Here is a 23,456-nt window from a genome sequence, read left to right as displayed (position 1 = left end):
ATGACACAGACAGACTGGGGGTTGTGACAGGGCTGAGGCTCTGATGATTCCCACACAGACAGACTGGGGGTTGTGACAGGGCTGAGGCTCTGATGATTCCCACACAGACAGACTGGGGGTTGTGACAGGGCTAAGGCTCTGGTGATACCCACACAGACAGACTGGGGGTTGTGACAGGGCTGAGGCTCTGATGATTCCCACACAGACAGACTGGGGGTTGTGACAGGGCTGAGGCTCTGATGATTCCCACACAGACAGACTGGGGTTGTGACAGGGCTGAGGCTCTGATGATTCCCACACAGACAGACTGGGGGTTGTGACATGGCTGAGGCTCTGATGATTCCCACACAGACAGACTGGGGGTTGTGACAGGGCTGAGGCTCTGATGATTCCCACACAGCCAACGCCACATGAAAAGTTGACCTCTTTCCTCCTCAAATCCCCTCTTCTCCAAGGTCTCACACTCACATGCTGCAGTGCCATTTGAGAGCATCTGTGATACACTGAACAAAGCAGCACTAATGGCTCATCAAGGAGGCGAGGCGGAAGTGCTGTTGCAGTTGAAATGGACCGGGGTCTTTTTTTGGATTTGTTTGTCAGGCTGCTGGTGTTGAGCTGACTGTGGCCGAGTCTTTCTCTTCCCCAGAGGGATGCAACAGGGTAAATACGTAACGAGGGGAAATCCACTGAGTCAGGCGGGGTCTGACTTAGCTCCGGATACAGTCGGAGGAACTAATTTAAACTAATATCAGCAATCTAACAGCCGTATAAGCTCTTAGAAGGACAATCGTAACTGTGTTCATAGTAATTGGAAGACTTAGCCCATTACACTGGAGCAAAAAGAGACTCTGGTGGTCTGGTCATTTTTCCAAGGTAATGTACAGAACGTCAGCGTTTATCTCTTACTTTTACCATAGTTGCCAAAGAAAACAATCCTAACGCACACATTTACCGGTAGAAATACATTATTTTTTTATATTTTCATTTTTATAAGAGAATTTATACTTTCTGATCTTTTGGTTGCAAGAGACGCGATCCAGTCGTTTGTTTCGATTAGTTTGATATTTATGGACGCAACTCAGTTGTTCGTTCTATATGTTCCGTTGCCATGCTCAATGGCAATGTTCTTGTCCCTTGCTTGCTAGCTAGCCAACTAGCTATGGCTAACACAGTCACAACCTCTGCAGCCAGAATAACAGCAAAGTAGATGCATTTGCGTTTGTTTAAGCTGTTTTCTATTGACATTCATTTTGGTACATCCATAACAATGAGCTGATGATGCCCGATTTTCCCTGGTATCGCTAGAAAAGTTTGCCTTCTCGTCAGGACAGTCGACACTGTTCATTACGAGGAGATCACATTGCATATCAAACACTAGGCTAGCTAAATAGTTTGATGGGTAACACTTTACTTGACACCCATAACCATGTCATAATATGCCATAACAGCTGACCTAACTTGTCATAACCTGTCAAAATATGGTCATACCACCGTCATGACACATACATTTAGACCTGTTGTGACATATTTAGCATTATTTTATGGCTGGTTATGACACTTACATAAGAGTGTCAAAACACCTTAACCTACCATGCTAGTTATTTTATGGCTGGTTATGACACTTACATAAGAGTGTCAAAACACCCTAACCTACCATGCTAGTTATTTTATGGCTGGTTATGACACCTACATAAGAGGGTTAAAACCCACAAAACCTACCACACAAGGGGCGGCAGGTAGCCTAGTGGTTAGAGAGTTGGGCCAGTAACTGAAAGGTTGCTGGATCAAATCCCCGAGCTGACAAGGTACAAATCTGTGGTTCTGCCTCTGAACCCACTGTTCCCCGGTAGGCCGTCATTGTAAATAAGAATTTGTTGTTAACTGACTTGCATAGTTAAAGGTTAAATAAAAAAAGAAGGTGAAGCATTCCATTACACCATAGCCTATTTGTCAACAGTATGTTATATAAAAAAAATTGAAATTGATAATATTAAATTATAATTGTAATTGCGCACAAATTAATGCCGGACATGCACCTACTACCCCAATGCTCTGTTGCTGATGACTGGGACAAAGGCAGGAGAAGGTTTCAGGAGCAGGACAAGACACCCTCCTTTTGACTGATGACTGACATACGGGCATGTACGTGATAGGCCTATCTGGCTTATATGAGTCTGATGGTCATAATGCTTCTTGACAGTGTCATAAAGTGCATTTTCTTAGTCCAAGTAAAGTCACACCGGATGGTCAAAGTGCTTCATGACAGTGTTATAAAGTGTATTTTCAGCAAGTTGTTGAAAATATGATGAGAAAAAAAACATGACTGTGAAGAATTAATTACAACAACAAAGGACCGAAGAAACAAACTTTCAAACGAAAGGAAACTTCATGGCAGGGAAAAAATACATTGAATTAAATCGTATGTAGGTGTCATAACCAGCCATAAAATAATGTAATATACACTATATATACAAAAGTATGTGGACACCCCTTAAAATGTGTGTATAAAATCGAGCACACCGCCATGCAATCTCCATAGACAAACATTGGCAGTAGAATGGCCTTACTGAAGAGCTCAGTGACTTTCAACGTGGCATCGGCATAGGATGCCACCAAGCCAACAAGTCAGTTCGTCAAATTTCTGCCCTGCTAGAGCTGCGTCGGGTCAACTGTAAGTGCTGTTATTGTGAAGTGGAAACGTCTAGGAGCAACAACGGCTCTGCCATGAAGTGATAGGCCACACAAGCTCACAGAACGTGACCACAGAGTGCTGAAGCGCGTAAAAATCATCTGTGCTCAGTTGCAACACTCGCAAACCAAGTTCCCAACTGCCTCTTGAACCAACGTCAGCACAAAAACTGTTCGTCGAGAGCTTTATGAAATGGGTTTCCATGGCCGAGCAGCCTAACACAAGCCTAAGATCACAATGTGCAATGCCAAGCGTCGGCTGGAGTGGTGTAAAGCTCGCCACCATTGGACTCTAGAGCAGTGGAAACGCGTTCTCTGGAGTGATGAATCACTTCACCATCTGGCAATCCAATGGACGAATCTGGTTTTGGCGGATGCCAGGAGAACACTTCCTGCCCCAATGCATAGTGCCAACTGTAAAGTTTGGTGGAGGAGGAATAATGTTCTAGGCTGTTTTTTATGGTTTGGGATAGGCCCCTTAGTTCCAGTGAAGGGGAATCTTAACGCTACAGCATACAATGATATTCTAGACAATTCTGTGCTTCCAACTTTGTGGCAACAGTTTGGGGAAGGCCCATTCCTGTTTCAGCATGACAATGCCCCTGTGCACAAAGCGAAGTACATACACAAATGGTTTGTCGAAATCGGTATGGAAGATCATGACAGGCCTGCACAGAGCCCTGACCTCAACCCCATCGAACACCTTTGGGATGAATTGGAATGCCGACTGCGAGCCAGGCCTAATCGCCCAACATCAGAGCCCGACTTCACTAATGCTGTTGTGGCTGAATGGAAGCAAGTCCTCGCAGCAATGTTACAACATCAGGTGGAAAGCCAAGAGTCGTGGCTGTTAAAGCAGCAAAGGGGGGACCAACTCCATATTAATGGCCATGATTTTGGAATGAGATGTCCAACGAGCAGGTCTCCACATACTTTTGGTCATGTGGTGTATGTCACTACAGGTGTAAATATAGGGTCATGACAGGGTTATGACCATATTATGACAGGTTATGACAAGTTATGTCAGCTGTTATGATGCTGGGTGTTAAGTATAGTGTTACCGTTTGTTACTACACTTTGGTGCTAGAGTGGTAAAGGCACAGAGAGACCTCACTGAGACAAAACTCCTTAGTGATGGAATGATGTTTTTCACTTGGCATTCCATCCTGCTCTAACGAGCAAATACACAAAGTTGGCTTACTTCATAGGGCTTTGTGGGAATCTTACTAACAGCTGAGGGTAAATGGTGCCACCATACAAAGCCCTGAGTGGAGAAAACAGTGCTATTCATTTTCAGAACAGGCTGAGTTTAAGTCAAGTTATATGGTAAACCAGCCCAGAGTCTGAGATTCTTACACACCCATCCTCTCCCCTCCTCCCAGCCTGTACTACAGTACCGTACCTCAGCTTTGTTCTGCTGATCCTCGCTGCTGTCGTTGTGGTTCTGTTCCTCGTCCATGTTGACCAGCTTCAGTTTCAGGTAGGAAACCTCATCCATCAGATCCAGTTTCTGGGTCTCCAATGAGGTCCGGCTCAGCAGCTCCTATACCGCACACATAGCCGCAGAGACACACACATTAACACTCCCCTAAACACACACACACACCAGAACTCTATCCACTGACCAGGGCGACCAGCGTGAAGTATAAAGTCAGTGTGCCGCTCTACTGGGCATAAAGCTCCCCCAAACCAACAGTTCAGCCTGGGAGCCCGGGCCCTGCTCTGCTATATATACACAATGCAATGTGGCTCTATTTTTACTTCCTCTGTCTGACTCAGACATGTGAGAGAGAAATAGAGAGAGGGAGAGGGAGAGAGGGAGCGAGGGAGAGAAAGACAGAAAGAAAGAAAGAAAGAAAGAAAGAAAGAGAGAGAGAGAGAGAAAGAGAGAACACTAAGTTAGAGACAGAACACTAAGTTAGAGACAGACTCTAAAATGTTCAAAAGACCTGGGACAGGAGCAGTGTGTGTGTGTGTGTGTGTGTGTGTGTGTATATATATATGTGTGTGTGTGTGTGTGTGTGTGTGTGTGTGTGTGTGTGTGTGTGTATATAGAGCAGGTGGGTGTGTGAGCTTTGACTCTAGGTTTCACACACAGTAAACACACTTCCCTTACGCCCTATGAATTTCCCAACACCCCTCATCACTGGAGGCTGATTTCGGTTCCTGTTCCAGAGAATACTACTCTCTCCTTAAAATAACTTGCCATCATACTTTTGAATTAGGTGTCCCTTACCAAGACAGCAATACATAGACCTCGGCCTAAATGCATGATCTGCAATAAGCTATCCTAAATACCCAGACCAATACCCTTTTGTAGCTAAATTGTTCAGAGATAGCGCAACTTTACTACGAGCCACTTAGTAACATCACATGAAAAATAACAACTCCCTACCAACAGGCAGACACATACACTCTTAGAAAAAAGGGTTCCAAAAAGGTTCTTCAAATCAAATCAAAGTTTATTTGTCACGTGCACCGAATACAACCGGTTTAGACCTTACAGTGAAATGCTTACTTACAGGCTCTACCCAATAGCGCAAAAAAGGTATTAGGTGTACAATAAGTAAGATAAGAAATAAAAACAACAGTAAAAAGACGTGAAAAATAACAGTAGCAGCACAATTGGTTGGGCGCCCGTAAAACGGCTGCCATTTCTTCCGGCGCCATTTTCATTTATCAGCTGTCATTTTTCATTCATTTATCAGCTGTCCCCATAGAATAACCTTTTCTCATTCCAGATAGAACCCTTTTGGTGTCACGTCCTGACCAGTAAAGGGGTTATTTGTTATTGTAGTTTGATCAGGACGTGGCAGGGGGTGTTTGTTTTATGTGGTTCGGGGTTTGTTGGGCTATGTACTTATGTAAGAGGGGTGTTTGTTTAGAGTGTTCCGGGGTTTTTGGTCTATGTTCTAGGTTAGTGTTTTTCTATGTTCAGTCTAGTTTTCTACTTCTATGTTCCTCGTTGCCTCTGATTGAAGGTCATATGTATAGGGGTGTTTGTGCTATGGGGGTTTGTGGGTAGTTGTTCCTGTTTTGTGTCTGTGCACCTGACAGGACTGTTTAGTGTCGTTCGTTGTTTTGTATACGTGATTTGTTTGTTTTTCCTTCTTTTGATTTAATAAAGAAGATGAGTATACACGTTCCCGCTGCACCTTGGTCCAATCCTTACGACGCCCATTACAGAACTACCCACCACCAACGGACCAAGCAGCGGGGTAAGGAGCTGGAGAGGAGCTATCGGGAGTCGTGGACCTGGGAGTAGATCTTAGCCGGAGAGCGACCATGGAGGAAGGCTGGAGAGGATCGTGAGTGTTTTGCTGAACACGGTTGGCATGGAAACCTGAGAGGCAGCCCCCCAAAAAATGTTTGGGGGGGGCACACGGGTAGTTTGGCTGGGCCAGTGTTGAGCCCTAAGCCAACTCCCCGTGCTTACTAGAGGCAGCGTGGTACTAGTCAGGCCCCGTGCTACGGGGTGATGCGCACAGCGTCGAGGCCAAGCATCCACAGGCCAGTATACTCGGTGCCAGCGTCCTGCATTTGCCGGTGGGAAGCGGGCACCCTGCCAGTAAGGGTGGTGCCAATCCTGCGCTCGAGACCACCAGTGCGCCTTCACGGCCCAGTGTATCCTGTTCCCGCTCTCCGCACTAGCCCTGAGGTGCGTGTCTCCAGTCTGGCGTCTCCAAAGCCAGTCACCACGCACCAGGCCTCCAGTACGTCAGCCCAGTCCAGGATGTCCTCTTCCCGCTCCTCGCACTAGCCTTGGGGTGCGTGTCTCCAGTCTGGTACCTCCACTACCAGCCCCATGCACCAGGCCTCCAGTGCGTCAGCCCAGTCCAGCTCGTCCTACTCCTGCTCCTCGCACTAGCCCTGTGGTGCGTGTCCTTAGTCTGGCACGTCCTAAGCCAGCTCCACGCATCAGGTCTTCAGTGCGCGGTCCCCATCCAGAGCTTCCGGCAACAGTGTCTCGTCCAGAGTGTCTGGCGACAGTGCCTCGTCCAAAGTGTCCGGCGACAGTGCCTCGTCCAGAGTGTCCGGCGACATTGCCTCGTCCAGAGTGTCCGGCGACAGTGCCTCGTCCAGAGTGTCCGGCGACAGTGCCCCATCCAGAGTGTCCGGCGACAGTGCCCCGTCCAGAGCTTCTGGCGACAGTGCCCCGTAGAGAGACGGCCCACAGTCCAGAACCGAGAAAGACGGCCCACAGTCCGGAGCCGAGAGAGACGGCCCACAGTCTGGAACCGAGAGAGACGGCCTACAGTCCGGAGCCGAGAGAGACGGCCCACAGTCTGGAACCGAGAGAGTCGCCCTACAGTCCGGAATCGGCGCAGCGAGAGTCGCCCTACAGTCCGGAATCGGAGCAGTCAGAGTTGCCCTACAGCAGCCAGAGTTGCCCTTCAGCCCGAGGTCTCCAGCGACGCGCATCAGCCCGAGGTCTCCAGCAACGCACATCAGCCCGAGGTCTTCAGCGATGCGCCATAGCCCAGAGACTTCGGGAGGGGTAAAGTTTAATGAGTATTTAGCGGGGGTGGACAGGGTAGGTTGGGGAGTAAGGCCGGAGCCTGAGCCACCTCCGTAGTAGGGGGAGGGGGGGTGAAGCACAAGAACCGTCGGTGACGGTGGCCACCCTCCCTTCCCTCCCTTTAGTTGGGGATTATTTTTTGTTTGTGTTTAGAGTTTTTGGATTAAGTTTTGTTTTGTTGTTTTAGGTGCATCCGGGGTCTGCACCTTTGGGGGGGGGGGGGGGGGGTACTGTCACGTCCTGACCAGTAAAGGGGTTATTTGTTATTGTAGTTTGGTCAGGACGTGGCAGGGGGTGTTTGTTTTATGTGGTTCGGGGTTTGTTGGGCTATGTACTTATGTAAGAGGGTTGTTTGTTTAGAGTGTTCCGGGGTTTTTGGTCTATGTTCTAGGTTAGTGTTTTTCTATGTTCAGTCTAGTTTTCTACTTCTATGTTTAGGGTTTGTTGATTGACCTTCAATTGGAGGCAGCTGTTCCTCGTTGCCTCTGATTGAAGGTCCTATGTATAGGGGTGTTTGTGCTATGGGGGTTTGTGGGTAGTTGTTTCCTGTTTTGTGTCTGTGCACCTGACAGGACTGTTTAGTGTCGTTCGTTGTTTTGTATACGTGATTTGTTTGTTTTTCCTTCTTTTGATTTAATAAAGAAGATGAGTATACACGTTCCCGCTGCACCTTGGTCCAATCCTTACGACGCCCGTTACATTTGGGTTCCAGGTAGAATCATTTTGGGTTCTATGTAAAACCCTCTGTAGAAAGGGTTCTACTTGGAACCCAAAAGGGTTCTAGCTGGAACCAAAAAGGGTTATTCAAAGGGTTCTCCTATGGGGACAGCCGAAGAACCCTATGCAGTCTGTGTAGACGGACTGTAAACCCCTGTAATCACCACAGCTCAAGGGAAATACATTGAAAATAAAATCTGTTAAATAAGTTGTGGCACCCTGTGACATTTGCAACCCAACACCGGCATTACTTTGAGCGGGATCAGCTGAGCATTTAGAAGCAATTTGAAGGTATTTTCTGTAAAAGCCCAACAGCTGACACTGTAGCTAGCTGGCTAAGCCTGATGAAATCCTTCCTTTGAACTAAGAAGTGAAACACATGCAGGATTATCAGCCCTTCCTAACTAGCTCTGCAGGCTGTGGCGTTCTGATATCCAACTATCCGTTTATCTAGGCTTGATTGGACTGTGTTGAACTGCTATGTGGCTGACTAGCCTGACTAGGTCAACATGCCACTCAGGCTTTCAGAGTCAGACACAGTGATCAGACCAATGACGATATTCAGAGACAGTGATCAGAGTCAGGGGCCAAGCTCCTCTTTGTCCCTCTGAAACAGGACCTCTTCCTTTCCCTGGGCCAGGGACCAGAGCCAGAGGTGTGTCAGTCTGTCAGACCTCTCAGGAGACCCAAGGTGCCACTAGCCTGGTCGCAGATCTGTTGGTGCTGTATAACCAACTCCTAAGACATACTGTATGTTTGGCATACAACACCCATAGTTGGCTAAACAGCCAAAACAGATCTGGAACCACTAGACCGGCTAAGGTGCCATCAAACCTGCAATCCTGGACTGGACTGGCCCTCTAACAGCAAATATTCCTTCTTAGCCTTTTACTGCAGTGGGCTAAAACAGGGTCTCACAGGGTATTTCTTGGTAGTCTTAAACAAATCTACTTTGAAACAAAAGTATACACCTCACACACTTAGTTATGGGCTTAAAAAAAGAAGACACCTGTGACATCTCAGATATAGAGTTGAAATGTGTTACATTTTTTGTTTGCATCCCAATATTGCACTTTATATACATCAGAAGACTGAAGCATCTAAAAAACGTTTGACATAGGAACACCGGACTTTCGACGTAAAAAAAATAAAATAATGTTGATTAATTCCACCCATGAGGCCACTTTGTTATTTGACTGCAGGAAAGGGGTTGGCTAGGCTGGTTAATACTTTGTCTATCAACATGTCTGTAGATAATTACAATGTCTTTAGACCGTCACTGGGACTGTCGGTTTCCTTGTCGCAGACTGATGAAAAAAGTTCAACTTTGACCCTGTCACTGCATCCATTGTCATGGTTACCTGACTGAGACAGCGATGAGAGTGTACTTTCTAAAATTATATTCACTGTAATTAGCTTGCCATTAACTTGTTAATAAGGAATCTTGTTGTGAGTTTATTTTCCTGTAATAATTAATAAAACATTTCTAAAGTTAAGACATTGTCAGCTATGATATGGTCATTACTTGAAGTGGCTTGCCAGATAACAAGCTAGAAACTAACCAGCCTTTAGTGTGTGTGTGTTTGTTGTCATGGTTGCTTTGAATAATTCCTTTCTCAGAATGACGATGTCACTATGACATTCTGGTTGTTGGAATCACAGAATTAAATAGAACACATAGCATTATAAAAGGGGTTGTTTGGACCCTGGATGCTAATTGGTTGATATGCGGGAGTTGTTTATGCGGGAGTTGTGGGACAACAACTCCAGCAAAATACAATGGCATGGTAATGTCATAATCCACTCTCACGCAGCCCAGGCAGGAAACTCAACTTCATCTCCCTTGGGAAAAAAGCCTATACACTTCATTTTCCCAGCGCAAAATTTTACTTGGCGTCATTACGTCATGTACCCACGTTATATAGGTATGCACGTCAGCTTTGACATCGGTTTTGCACATCGGCGTTAAACTAGACATCGGGCCGATACCGATGTTGCCATTTTTAGCTAATATCAGCCGATTCCGATATGTTCGATATTGTGCATCCGTAGTTAAAATAATGTTTTACAAAAAAAATGCATTCAAATTTGTATAAATATGTTGGCAACTGTTTTAGAGAAGCAATAATGCCCTCAAACCCAATCCTGGAGTTATCGTGTGACAACTCCCTCCAAGGGCTGTATGCTGGGCCTTGTCGGGAGTTGTCACACGATAATTCCAGGTTCTCTGGCATTTTTGCTTTAATACAGTGGCGTCGGAAAGTATTCAAACCCCTTGACTTTTTCCACATTTTGTTAGGTTACAGCCTTATTCTAAAATGTATTAAATCGTTTTTCCCCCCTAATCAATCGACACACAATACCCAATAATGACAAAGCAAAATCATATTTTTTTATTTTAAAACTGAAATACCACATTAACATTCATTACCAGTCAAAAGTTTGGACACACCTACTCATTTCTTTATTTGGACTATTTTCTAATGTAGAATAATAGTGAAGACATCAAAACGATGAAATAACACATATGGAATCATGTAGTAACCAAACAAGTGTTAAACAAATCAAACTATATGTTATAGTTGAGATTCTTCAAAGTAGCCACCCTTCGCCTTGATGACAGCTTCGCACACTCGCTCTGAGTAAGTATAGGTCTGATGAGTCTATTGATGAAATAATCTGCCCAACACACTCATCCATTACCTTTTACTGGAACTGGCAGCAGATACTGATAAGCATTCTCTTGAGACTCAGAAAAGAGCTATCTCCATTTCAGGCTCAGAACAGCAGTGACAAAGATCAACCTTGCCATTGACCTTCCCTAATCACACCACACACATTGTTTAAACAGATCTCATTAAAAACTTCAATGGAGCCAAACACTGTGAAGATAGACAGTGTCTGGTTATCAATAGAGGTCAAACACAAGGGACCTGCTAAGAGATACCAGTCACACCACAGAGCACTGTAGACAGTAGACACCAGTGGCTGCTATATAAACAGAAATAAGCATTTATTGTATATTCTGTATGACCACGTGAGGGGGAAAAAAAGGTTTTCCCCTAGACCTGTGCTTATGTACAAAGGCAAACAAATAAAAAAATAAAAAATCTGCTTGGCATTTGAGGTCAATTAAACTGATAAACAACAAATGCACTTTTTACCATTGCCATTTATGGGGAGCAAACCGGCTGGATGAGACAAAATCACAGATTAGACAAAGGAGCAGTTGAAAAGCCCAAACAGAGGGCTTTTTGATTCCTAAATTGGGTAGCTTTGTGTGGCAATGTTTGGCATGCACACACAGCCTAATAAGAGGCATCAGCAGACACTGCTCAATGGCTCCTCTCCGCTCACACCCCCTCACCCCTGTCTCTGACAGTAAGAACACAAACTGGACAACTCTCACCCTGTCCCCCTCCCTACCTCCACAACAAACATGGCTTACTTATTTACGTCCTACTGGCACATAAGGCAGCGACAAGACCTCTCCACTTTTGACAATCCAAAGCCTGTTTGGCACTGTGTCCTGGTACACACAGCTACAGTTGAAGTCGGAAGTTTACATACACCTTAGCCAAATACATTTAAACTCAGTTTTTCACAATTCCTGACATTTAATCCGAGTAAAAGTTCCCTGTCTTAGGTCAGTTAGGATCACCACTTTATTTTAAGAATGTCAAATGTCAGAATAATAGTAGAGAGAATTATATCTTTCAGCTTTTATTTCTTTCATCACATTCACAGTAGGTCAGAAGTTTACATACACTCAATTAGTATTTGGTAGCATTGCCTTTAAATTGTTTAACTTGGGTCAAACGTTTTGGGTAGACTTCCACAAGCTTCCCACAATAAGTTGGGTGAATTTTGGCCCATTCCTCCTGACAGAGTCAGGTTTGTAGGCCTCCTTGCTAGCACATGTTTTTTCAGTTCTACCCACACATTTTCTATAGGATTGAGGTCAGGGCTTTGTGATGGCCACTCTAATACCTTGACTTTGTTGTCGTTAAGCCATTTTGCCACAACTTTGGAAGTATGCTTGGGGTCATTGTCCATTTGGAAGACCCATTTGCGACAAAGCTTTAACCTCCTGACTAATGTCTTGAGATGTTGCTTCAATATAGCCACATAATTTTCCTACCTCATGATGCCATCTATTTTGTGAAGTGCACCAGTCCCTCCTGCAGCAAAGCACCCCCACAACATGATGATGCTACCCCCCGTGCTTCACGGTTGGGATGTTGTTCTTCGGCTTGCAAGCCTCCCCCTTTTTCCTCCAAACATAACGATGGTCATTATGGCCAAACAGTTCTATTTTTGTTTCATCAGACCAGAGGACATTTCTCCAAAAAGTACGATCTTTGTCCCCATGTGCAGTTGCAAACCGTAGTCTGGCTTTTTTATGGCGGTTTTAGAGCAGTGGCTTCTTCCTTGCTGAGCGGCCTTTCAGGTTATGTCAATATAGGGCTCGTTTTACTGTCGATATAGATACTTTTGTACCTGTTTCCTCCAGCATCTTCACAAGGTCCTTTGCTGTTGTTCTGGGATTGATTTGCACTTTTCACACCAAAATACGTTCATCTCTAGGAGACAGAACGCGTCTCCTTCCTGAGCTATATGACGGCTGTATGGTCCCATGGTGTTTATACTTGTGTACTATTGTTTGTACAGATGAACATGTTACCTTCAGGCATTTGGAAATTGCTCCCAAGGATGAACCAGACTTGTGGAGGTCTATAATTTTTTTCTGAGGTCTTGGCTGATTTCTTTTGAGCGGACATTTTCAGAGCTACATTTTTTCCCAACATTTTTATGTGCTGTTTTAAATTCAGAAAGACTACGCTGTCTGTTTTTAGTAGAGCCCACTCCCAGAAATATCTCTGCTCTTATAACACAATGGAGTCAGTAAGCCATAGGAAGTCACCTTGTAAGACCGAAAGGAAGTGAACTTTGTTTCCCTCCATCTTCTGAGTGACAAACTTGGTGCAATCGAGGTGAGTTACTCCAGGATTACATGCTTGAAGGTGCATTTTAAATCCATGGGTCTCACGAGTAGTAATGTTTTAAAACAAGATTGGTCCTACTACTGTTTAAATGTACAAACATTTATCTGAAATGTACCTGTGCACATCAACAACCATCTTATATAATAGCACAAAGATATGAGCCATACAAGTGTATCGGAAATGCAGCCGTCGCTGCCATAGGCCTACACATGCTTTGCACATACCAACACGAACATGCCAGTTCGACAGGATGAGCACCACTAGGCTATCAAAGATTCATAGCTTAAACTTCAATAATTATAACTATAGGCTACAATGCTGTCGAATGTGTGACACTATGCAATGAGCATAACTAAGCCACCACTTCTCCAGGTGCGCAATATTTTCTGTGTGATCCATGGCACAAAGCCTCCAGTGATAATCCATGGCCCGGAGCCTCCAGTGATGATCCATGGCACAAAGCCTCCAGTGATGATCCATGGCGCGGAACCAGTAGTGATGATCCATGGCACGGAGCCTGCAGCGAAGGTCCCCAGTTCGGAACCTACAGAGACGCTCCCCAGTCCGGAGCCTCCAGCGACGCTCCCCAGTCCGGAGCCTCCAGCGACGCTCCTCAGTCCGGAGCCTCCAGTGATGCCCCTCAGCCCGGAGACTCCAGCGATGCCCCTCAGCCCGGAGCTTCCAGCAACGCCCCTCAGCCAGGAGCCTCCAGCGACGCCCCTCAGACCGGAGCCTCCAGCGACGCCCCTCAGCCCGGAGCCTCCAGCGACGCTCCTCAGCCGGAGTCTTCAGTGACGGTCCGCAGCCCCGAGTCTTCAGCGACGGTCCGCAGCCCCGAGTCTTCAGCGACGGTCCGCAGCCACGAGTCTTCAGCGACGGTCCATAGCCCCGAGTCTTCAGCGACGGTCTGCAGCCCAGAGTCTTCAGCGGCGGCCTGCAGCCCAGAGTCTTCAGCGGCGGTCTGCAGCCCAGAGTCTTCAGCGGCGGCCTGCAGCCCAGAGTCTTCAGCGGCGGCCTGCAGCCCAGAGTCTTCAGCGGCAGTCGGCAGTTCAGAGCCTCCGGCGCTGATCCACGGTCTGGTTCCTCCGGCGACACAGAAGCGGGGGGATCAGCGGGCGGTGGGGCTACACCCCGAAACAGAGCCGCCACCATGAGTAGATGCCCACCAAGACCCTCCCCTATAGGTTCAGGTTTGCGGCCCTGGAGTCCGCACCTTTGGGGGGGGGGGGGGGGGGTACTGTCACGCCCTGACCTGAGAGAGTAATTTTTCTCTGTTTGGTTAGGTCAGGGTGTGACATGGGGTGGGCATTCTATGTGTTGTATGTCTATGTTGTTTTTGTATTTCTTTGTTGGGCCAAGTATGGTTCCTAATCAGAGGCAGCTGTCTATCGTTGTCTCTGATTAGGAATCATACTTAGGCAGCCTGTTCCCCACCTGTTTTTGTGGGTTATTGTTATTTCTGTGTGTGTACGGCACAGTGCGTTACGTTTCTTGCTGCGTACCTGTTCATTGTTTTTGGTTTCGGTTTCCCTCAATAAAGATGTGGAATTACCGGCACGCTGTGCCTTGGCTCCTTTATGACAGGGAATTTGAAGATTCAGAACGTGACAGTTTCGGTTACATTCAACAGGTCGTCAGGTCTAGTGGCTGGGGTAACGGAGGTGCAGGTGCTTGTTGTGATGTTGCCCTCTTGCTGCTGGCGCTAGGCCCTGGCTCTTCTCGATCTTGTTGGTCAGCAGGTGGTGTGGGGGATGGGCGTGTATTAAATTTGCTGCTAGGCTCCTCAACCTCGGTGGTCGGTCCTGCAGGCTGTTCGTTGAGCTTGGCATGGCTTTCTACATGGTGGTCCTCAATTATTTTGCTCTTGGCAGTGCCCAGACAGTTTCGGATATCCATGCTGATCAAAGCTTAGCCAACTAGCTACAATTATTCAGTGCGCTGCTACCAAAACATAACAAAGCTACTAGCTACTAGCTAGTCTATTATTAACTGTAGCTGTCTGCAAAAGTGAGAGAAAAAAATCCCTGTCTGTGAGCTTCCTAAACAATTTAAGGAAGGTGGTACCTTATGATATTGCATGGCTAGGTGCTCAATCAGAATGCATTTTTGGATTTTAAGTATAAAATATTACATCCCCCCTCACTCACCCCCATCAGATAAAGAGTTAACACTGCAAATAGCCTCTGTCCAAGTCAGCGCAACTGGCAGTTCAATATTAGCAAAACCTGGCAGGGTAATTCATATACAATTTGGTGGGGGCACAAATTCTATCTGGGGTGTCCATGCCTGGCTTTGCCACCCCTTAGACCCAGCCCTGGTCACTCACAAGCAACAGTATTTTATGTTAGTAGGATGTTTATGAATGAAAACCACATTTCCTGTTACTAATTTACCACACACTTACTTCTCACTAAAAGAAACAGAAAAAGAACAGGCTGTTCATTCTATTTGTTACTGAGCAACCTTGTAATCTTTAACCTTGCACATTTACAAAATACAGTCAATTGATCTAGGACTAAAACAAGACTATATTTATGTAGAAAACAAGTTGAGGTTAACAACAGCAGTTAGCTCTCTAAGCTGAGCAGTGATAGAGTAGTGATAATGTAGTATGTCTCTTACCTGCTGTAGCATTTCCTCAGTGGAGTTGAGTTTGTGGTAGTGCTCCTCCAGAGAGCTCTCCAGGTCTCGGATCTTCTCTCCCTGGGCCTCCACTTGGTCTGTGAGCACGCTCACCTATAGCACACAAAGCCAACCCACACACAGGACACCTTACTCAGTCACGCACGTTGACAAATACCTCCTCTCTCCTGGTCAGGACTGGAGCAACCCCTATGCTAATGCTGTTAATTCCTCTGACAACACACAGGTAGATTCACTTCATTCCTCATTGGAACTCTACGTCAACAGCCAATGTGAAATATCATAAAAGGTAACCAACGCTTGCCATGGTTCACTGAACTGCAAAAACGAAGCTGAGTAAACTGAGCCCACAACTCTGGCCAGCCCACAATGAAGCAGGTGAAAGGGAAAGCAAGCACCTCCCTTTTACCTGCTCCACCCAATAATGTTTCCAGTCAACAGGCACAAGCCCGTTGGCCAATCAGCAGCGTTTGTCAGAGGGGCTTGAGGAATGTGCTGGCATGTGCGAAAGAAAGTGCTACTGTGGCACAAGGCTGAGATAAAGCTAGTTTTAAGCAGCACACGTTGAGCTAGATAAGACATGACAGAGGCCGAGGAGGAAGAGGAGGAAGAGGGGAAAATATAAATATGCAATGTGTAGACTTGATTACAGATGTATAAACTGCCAATTACACAGATGTAAAAAAGCATGGAGCGTCCTGACAAATCACTTGAGACTGAGCTTCTCTGCTACACACAACCAGCCCCCAGCCCCGCTAGCCTGCCCTGGACATTCTAACATCTCTGTGATATACTGCCATTCCTCTCTCAATTTAACAGCAAAGCCGTGAGGTCACTTGGGCCTGTGGACAGAGGTGTCACATGTCTCTGTCCCCCTAATGCCTTTACACTCACCTGATGTGACCCTGGTGACCCCTGAGGAGGGGCTCTCTCAATTAAATTAAATTAAATTCAAAGGGCTTTATTGGCATGGGAAACATATGTATACATTGCCAAAGCAAGTGAAATAGATAATAAACAAAAGTGAAATAAACAATAAAAAAATGTATTGTAAACATTACTCTCACAAAAGTTTCAAAGGAATAGAGACATTTCAAAAATCATAGTATGGCTATGTACAGTGTTATAACAACGTGCAAATAGTTAAAGTACAAAAGGGAAAATAAATAAACATAAATATAGGTTGTATTTAAATAATTTTTTGTTCTTCACTGTGTCTCTAATATGGACATACATTTGGCAGGAGGTTAGGAAGTGCAGCTCAGCTTCCACGTAATTTAGTGGGCAGTGTGTTAACCAGGTCTGCTTATGGCGGCCTCTCTCAATAGCAAGGCTATGCTCACTGAGTCTGTACATAGTCAAAGCTTTCCTTCATTTTGGGTCAGTCACAGTGGTCAGGTATTCTGCCACTGTGTACTCTCTGTTTAGGGCCAAATAGCATCCAGTTTGCTCTGTTTTTTTTGGTTAATTCTTTTCAATGTGTCAAATAATTATATTTTTGTTTTCTCGTGATTTGGTTGGGTCTAATTATGTTCCTGTTGCTGTCCTGGGGCTCTGTGGGGTTTGGTTGTGTTTGTGAACAGAGCCCCAGGAACAGCTTGCTTAGGGGACTCTTCTCTAGGTTAATCTATCTGTAGCTGTTGGCTTTGTCATTGAAGGTTTGGAAATCGCTTCCTTTTATGGGGTTGTAGAATTTAACGTCTCTTTTCTGGATTTTGACCATTAGCGGGTATCGGCCGAATTCTGATATGCATGCATTATTTGGTGTCTGGGTTGGTGCCCCACCTTGGGCTGTGCCGTGGCGGAGATCTTTGTGGGCTACACTCGGCCTTGTCCCGGGATGGTATGTTGGTGGTTGGAGATATCCCTCCAGTGGTGTGGAGGCTGTGCTTTGGTAAAGTGGGTGGGGTAATATCCTACCTGTTTGGCCCTGTCCGGGGGTTTCATCGGATGGGGCCACAGTGTCTCCTGACCCCTCCTGTCTCAGCCTCCAGTATTTATGCTGCAGTAGTTTATGTGTCGGGGGGCTAGGGTCAGTCTGTCACATCTGGAATATTTCTCTTGTCTTTTCCGGTGTCCTGTGTGAATTTAAATATGCTCTCTCTAATTCTCTCTTTCTCTTTCTTTCTCTCTCTCGGAGGACCTGAGCCCTAGAACCATGCCTCAGGACTACCTGGCTTGATGACTCCTTGCTGTCCCCAGTTCACCTGGCCGTGCTGCTGCTCCAGTTCCAACTGTTCTGCCTGCAGCTATGGAACCCTGACCTGTTCACCGGACGTGCTACCTGTCCCAGACCTGCTGGAACCCTGACCTATTCACCGGACGTGCTACCTGTCCCAGACCTGCTGTTTTCAACTCTCTAGAGACAGCAGGAGCGGTAGAGATACTCTCAAAGATCGGCTATGAAAAAGCCAACTGACACTTACTCTTGTGTTACTGACTTGTTGCACCCTCGACAACTACTATGATTATTATTATTTGACAATGCTGGTCATTTATGAACATTTGAACATCTAGGCCATGTGCTGTTATAATCTCCACCCGGCACAGCCAGAAGAGGACTGGCCACCCCTCATAGCCTGGTTCCTCTCTAGGTTTCTTCCTAGGTTTTGGCCTTTCTAGGGAGTTTTTCCTAGCCACCGTGCTTCTACACCTGCATTGCTTGCTGTTTGGGGTTTTAGGCTGGGTTTCTGTACAGCACTTTGAGATATTAGCTGATGTAAGAAGGGCTATATAAATACATTTGATTTGATTTGATTTTACGTTGTACAAGGAGGATGTTTTTGCAGAATTCTGCATGCAGAGTCTCAATTTCGTGTTTGTCCCATTTTGTGAATTCTTAGTTGGTGAGCGGACCCCAGACCTTACAACCATGAAGGGCAATGGGTTCTATAACAGATTCAAGTATTTTTAACCAGATCCTAATTGGGATGTCGAATTATATGTTCCTTTTGATGGTGTAGAAGGCGCTTCTTGCCTTGTCTCTCAGATCGATCACAGCTTTGTGAAAGTTACCTGTGGCGCTGATGTTTAAGCCGAGGTAGGTATAGTTTTTTGTGTGCTCTAGGGCAACGGTGTCTAGATGGAATTCATATTTGTGGTCCTGGAAACTGGAACTTAGTTGGAACACCATTATTTTTGTCTCACTGAGATTTACTGTCAGGGCCTCTCTCTCTCTCTCTCTCTCTGTTTTGCTCTGTGCTCCCCCTTCATTCTATCTCTCTAAAAGCTCAACTATAATCCTGCAAGGATGATGGTGGGGCGACAGATGACAGGAGCACCTTACCTGGAGCACCAGAGACTCTTTGTCCCCCTCTAAGCGAACCAGCCGCTCCTGATAGCTCTCATTGTTCACCGGGGAGCAGAGGTTAACCTGCAACACACATGGCAAAGAGGAGTCAGAGAGGTGGAGAGGGGGAAGGAGAGGAGGAGAAAGGTTGAAGACTGTCACTGAACAGGCTAAACAATTTACTATCAACCATTCAATGATTCATCCGCACTGACCCAATAAAGGAGAAGAAATAAGACAAGTATTGTGTTTAGCAACATCTTCCCATATGGTCTAGCGGTTAGGATTCCTGGTTTTCACTCAGGCGTCCCAGGTTCGACTCCCGGTATGGGTACATACTGTTCCTACTGCACTGTTGTCTAATCTGCATTCAGTGTCAGATACAGTATTGAAGGCTGCAGCCAAAGGCCTGGCCAACAGCACGCTGGAGGACTGCTCCATTTCAAACAAAGTTTCTGATATGAGCTAGCTGGTTGAAGAAAAGAATAGGAGACCTGTGTTGACAGCCAAATTTAAGCTCGGCTGAGAATCTTAACACGTTCAACATCACAACAATGTTGAAATGTGACCATGTGGCATTAACATACAAAAACACACCCGTTGACCCTAACATCAGAAACAAGGATATAATAATAGTGTTTTCACTGATTTGCATAAAAGAAGACACCTAATTTATACTAACTAGATATTGTGTGTTGCGTGAAACCTCAGACCTTTAAGACCAGTGAGATCCCCCTCTACAGAGGAATGCAGTTTTTCCTCTCTCCCTGGCCTCAGTCAGCTGACGTGGAGCATTAGGACGCTTTGTCAACCAACCACTACATCGGCGCAAAGACCCTTGACTTCATACTAGGGCTAACATCATGCTCTTGACTTAAGCCTGCGAGCTGAGCTTCTCTCTCTCTCTCTCTCTCTCTCTCTCTCTCTGAAAACCCACAGCACCATGTGATCATCTTGGGGACCTGTCATAAGGTCTGTCACAGCGGGAAAAAGTAACATGCTGTGACTTGTGAGCAGCGCTGAGCTGGGTTTTGTCTCACTGCACGGCTTCAGATAATCCTGTCTTAAATAGCTGGTATAGGGGCCACTGCTTCAGATCGCACTGACAGCACACATATATATGGAGCAGTTTCTCCGAGGTCATCTGAAAGGGCAGTCCACTCAGAAGGCAGTTTCACAACTGACTTTCTAGGAGGTACAGTGTTTCCATACTCACTCACTGTCCATTATCACATGACCTCTCTGAGACTCAAATGTAGACAGTTTAGAACAAATTCTTATTTACAATGACGGCCTACCCCGGCCAAACCCTAACCCGGACGACGTTGGGCCAATTGTGCGCCACCCTATGGGACTCCCAATCACGGCCGGTTGTGATACAGCCTGGAATCGAACCAGGGTCTGTAATGACGCCTCCAGCACTGAGATGCAGTGCCTTAGACCGCTGCACCACTTAGGAGCTAGTGGGTGTTGCACCCTCTATAACCACTGTGGTTATTATTTGAGCCTGCTGGTCATCTATGAACATCTTGAAGAACAACCTGGTCTAAATGGCCGTACTCTTATAATATCCACCCACCACAGCCAGAAGAGGACTGGCCACCCCTCGAAGCCTGATTCCTCTCTAGGTTTCTTCCTATGTTCCTGTCTTTCTATGGAGTTTTTCCTAGCCACTGTGCTTCTACATCTGCATTGCTTGCTCTTTGGGTGTTAAAAAGGGCTTTATAAAATAAATATGATTGATTGATTGAATTTGATTGAGAGGAGAGGTGTGTGTATGTGAGTGCACTTAACTTAATGCTTCTTAATACTTAATATTTCTTTACATCTTAACTTAATACTTACTTTGTCAGGTACCCCATGATTGATGTTGAACATGGTTACATAAAACAATGCACCAAAGCAAAAGCTATACCCAGGTTCCTGCTGTGCTGCTAGATGTCCACGAGATCAAAGGGCTTGGTTACATCACTTCCTGAATCCTGACAAAGTCCATATGGAGTTCTTAAGCAGTGATTAGTCATGATACTGACTGTAAACACAAGCCAAAGCAGAGGAGAGCCAGCCCGTTGTCTGCTACACAGACAAATGACCACTTCCTCTCCTCTTAGGGAATGTGACGCATGTTACAGAGAAAAGGGTTGTGTACAATACCCACTGGGCACAGGCGTCAATTCAATGTCTATTCCATGTTGGTTCAACCAGTGTGTGCCCAGTGGGTAGGCACCAAACAAAAGAAAATAAACTGAAACAGGGAGGGGCTACTTGAACTTGTCCAATAAGAAACACTCATTTTTGCGTTTTGTTGGAAAGCCTTTTACTACAATGTGCACTGATGAATATAACCCAGCTCTCTTTAAACAGAGCACCTAGAGCTGTAGTGCATTATACAGAGAGCGAGCTCAAAACATTTGCTATGGAAACTATAGAGGCATCTTTCTCAGGCTAGGCCAAGCCACAATGGAATTTCCCTTAACCCCTCTCTTATGCCATGAGCTACATGGCTGTTTGATGCCTCTTGAAGACATATTGTAGGCGGAAGAGTGAAGGACAAATCCAAAGTGAGCAAAATATTATCCCACTGTCTGAGAATGCATGACGACTGTGTACAGTACAATTAGCAAGAGGGGCCCCGCCTGCTTTTAATGGCCTTAACAAATCTTTCTGTTGCACTTGAGTTTTACGGTGGACAGTCAGCACAGTTATTGTAGGTACTACTCCTTTCTTTCTATAAAATAATGTTATGAGTGGTTTATTTTGGCTGCATGATGCCCACTTAGGCTGCGGTCAAGTGGTTCCACCTCTTGACGTGCTCTGCATTCTTGACACAACTCCTAGTCACCATTCCACTACCTAATAACTCACAACAACCATGACCTGTCTTGTACAAGCCACTAAATGAACTCTCCTGTTGACTGTCACACCAAGCCTGCGAAAACATATCCTACCTTTACATTTAATTTCAAACCCTGGTATGTCTACTTGGGGAAAACCCACCTAACAAAACCCACCTTCTCAAGTCTTACGTCAATGGCAATTTCATGGCATTTTTGATTACACAGCAGAGTGCTGTGATATCATATAATCACAAGATAGCATCATGGAGACAGAGGAACAACAGTGCCAAGGCTCTGTTTGCAAAACACACATCAGCTGGTTTGTGCTGTAATGCCTCTCATCTGATAACACGTTTCCAGCGAACACAACACATGAGCTCACCAGGATACGCAACTAGACTCACATTCAAACTAGTAGAAATGCATCAGGAAAAACTATTACCAGACAGGACAGCAACATCTCATGGAAATACTGATCTCATGAGGATATGGTCCATTCTCATGTTAGGGGCAGTTCATTCTTACAGTTTGCAAAAACCTAGGCACTGAGAAAACCTTCTCAAGAAACATACCTCTCAAGTCAGAGAAAAACAGCCAACATACGAGGCACATGCACTCACCTTTTTAAGCCAAGTGAAATGCTTATAAAAGTCAATATCACTTTCCATGTTGTTGGCCCATTGCTGCCTGAGATTCTTTTGGGTTCTTGAGTGGCTTATCCTGGCACTGGAGTGACTTGTGCTGTGGTGCTCTAGAGAGCTGCAGCCTGGAGAGGAGAGGCTCTAGCTGGCCCTCTATGTGCTGCTCGGTGCTCCGCTGCGTTGTGATAGGTTTTATTACCCAGATCCAGCTTCCTGAGTCAGGCTGCAGACTGCAGCCTCACAGCTCCCCTCCTCACTCCCCTCCTTGACGTGGTGAGACAACCGTCCAAATCTTCCCGCCGAGAGAGAGCGAGAGAGAAATAGAAATAGAGAGTGAGAAAGAGAGAGAGCGGGAGAGAGATGTCTGCTTCAGCAGCCAGTCACCTCAGCATCTGCTGTGACTGAGACTGAGGACCCAGACAGCCCAAAGAGAGCAACAGGCTCTGTCAGCCGAGACACAGACCATGCCAACTCTCAACTCTCTTTCTCTCTATTTTCCCCTCGCTCTCTTATTCCCTTGCTCTCCTCAACGGTATCGCCCTTTCTCTCTTTTCCTCTCTTGCTCGCTCTTTCCTCGATGGTCTCTCCTAAACGGTCACTCCCTCCCTTTTTCTCTCTTATTAACTTAAAGTCACAACGCAAGCCTGAACTGAACAAGACTGTGGCTTAAGATGAGAGGGAGCACCATTAAAGACATACACACCTCTATCTCTCTCTCTCTTTCTCTTCTCTCTCCTTATTTCTTTAGACTAATCAATGCAGCAACAGCCCTCCTACCATTAGCCTTACGTCCGACTGGAACTCATTATCTGGACCCCCCCCCCCCATTTCCTGTGTATGGGATCCTTCTCTAAAACAAACTCATCCCCCTCCTCACTGAACCATTTGGCTGCCTCTGACAGTTTTCATGTACACACTTCAAAGAGCACAGTCAGAGACAGAAAAACACAGGGGGGGGACATGTATGTAGGGAATGCTGCAACTTGTCTCTTCTTCGCAGAGCGTAGTTAATCATGGGTTACACCCAGGCTCAGACTCAGACTGTTTGTAAACTCAGTGTCAGACAGATGGTGCTCCTTGCAGAGCTTGACTGAGTAAAGTAAGTACAGAAGTGAA

At 45.9% G+C, this 23,456-nt stretch overlaps 1 protein-coding gene across 12 annotated transcripts in view; it reads right to left on the bottom strand.

The window, feature by feature from the left end:
• The window catches only part of LOC106573224 (liprin-beta-2), a 129,935-nt gene that overhangs the window by 35,650 nt on the left and 70,829 nt on the right, over nt 1–23,456 (bottom strand). For 10 of the 12 annotated variants that reach the window (XR_014380844.1, XR_014380845.1, XR_014380846.1 and 7 more), the window contains exons 4-6: nt 18,860–18,946; nt 15,553–15,666; nt 4,091–4,231 (exon numbers count right to left, since the gene is read on the bottom strand). Coding sequence is in view for 9 of the 12 variants with exons in the window: in XM_082962537.1 (XP_082818663.1) it covers nt 4,091–4,231; nt 15,553–15,666; nt 18,860–18,946 (342 nt within the window). In the remaining 3 variants the exon portion in view is untranslated. Of the gene's footprint in view, nt 1–4,090; nt 4,232–15,552; nt 15,949–18,859; nt 18,947–22,319; nt 23,125–23,456 lie in introns of those variants that run through there. The other 2 variants (XM_082962541.1, XM_082962542.1) reach the window with 2 other exon arrangements.

This window comes from Salmo salar, chromosome 16 (assembly GCF_965601325.2).
Source record: "Salmo salar chromosome 16, fSalSal1, whole genome shotgun sequence".
In the NCBI taxonomy this organism is placed as follows: Eukaryota; Metazoa; Chordata; class Actinopteri; order Salmoniformes; family Salmonidae; genus Salmo; species Salmo salar.
The sequence above is the reverse complement of the archived record's forward strand: the minus strand, read 5'-3'. Positions and strand labels throughout refer to the sequence as shown.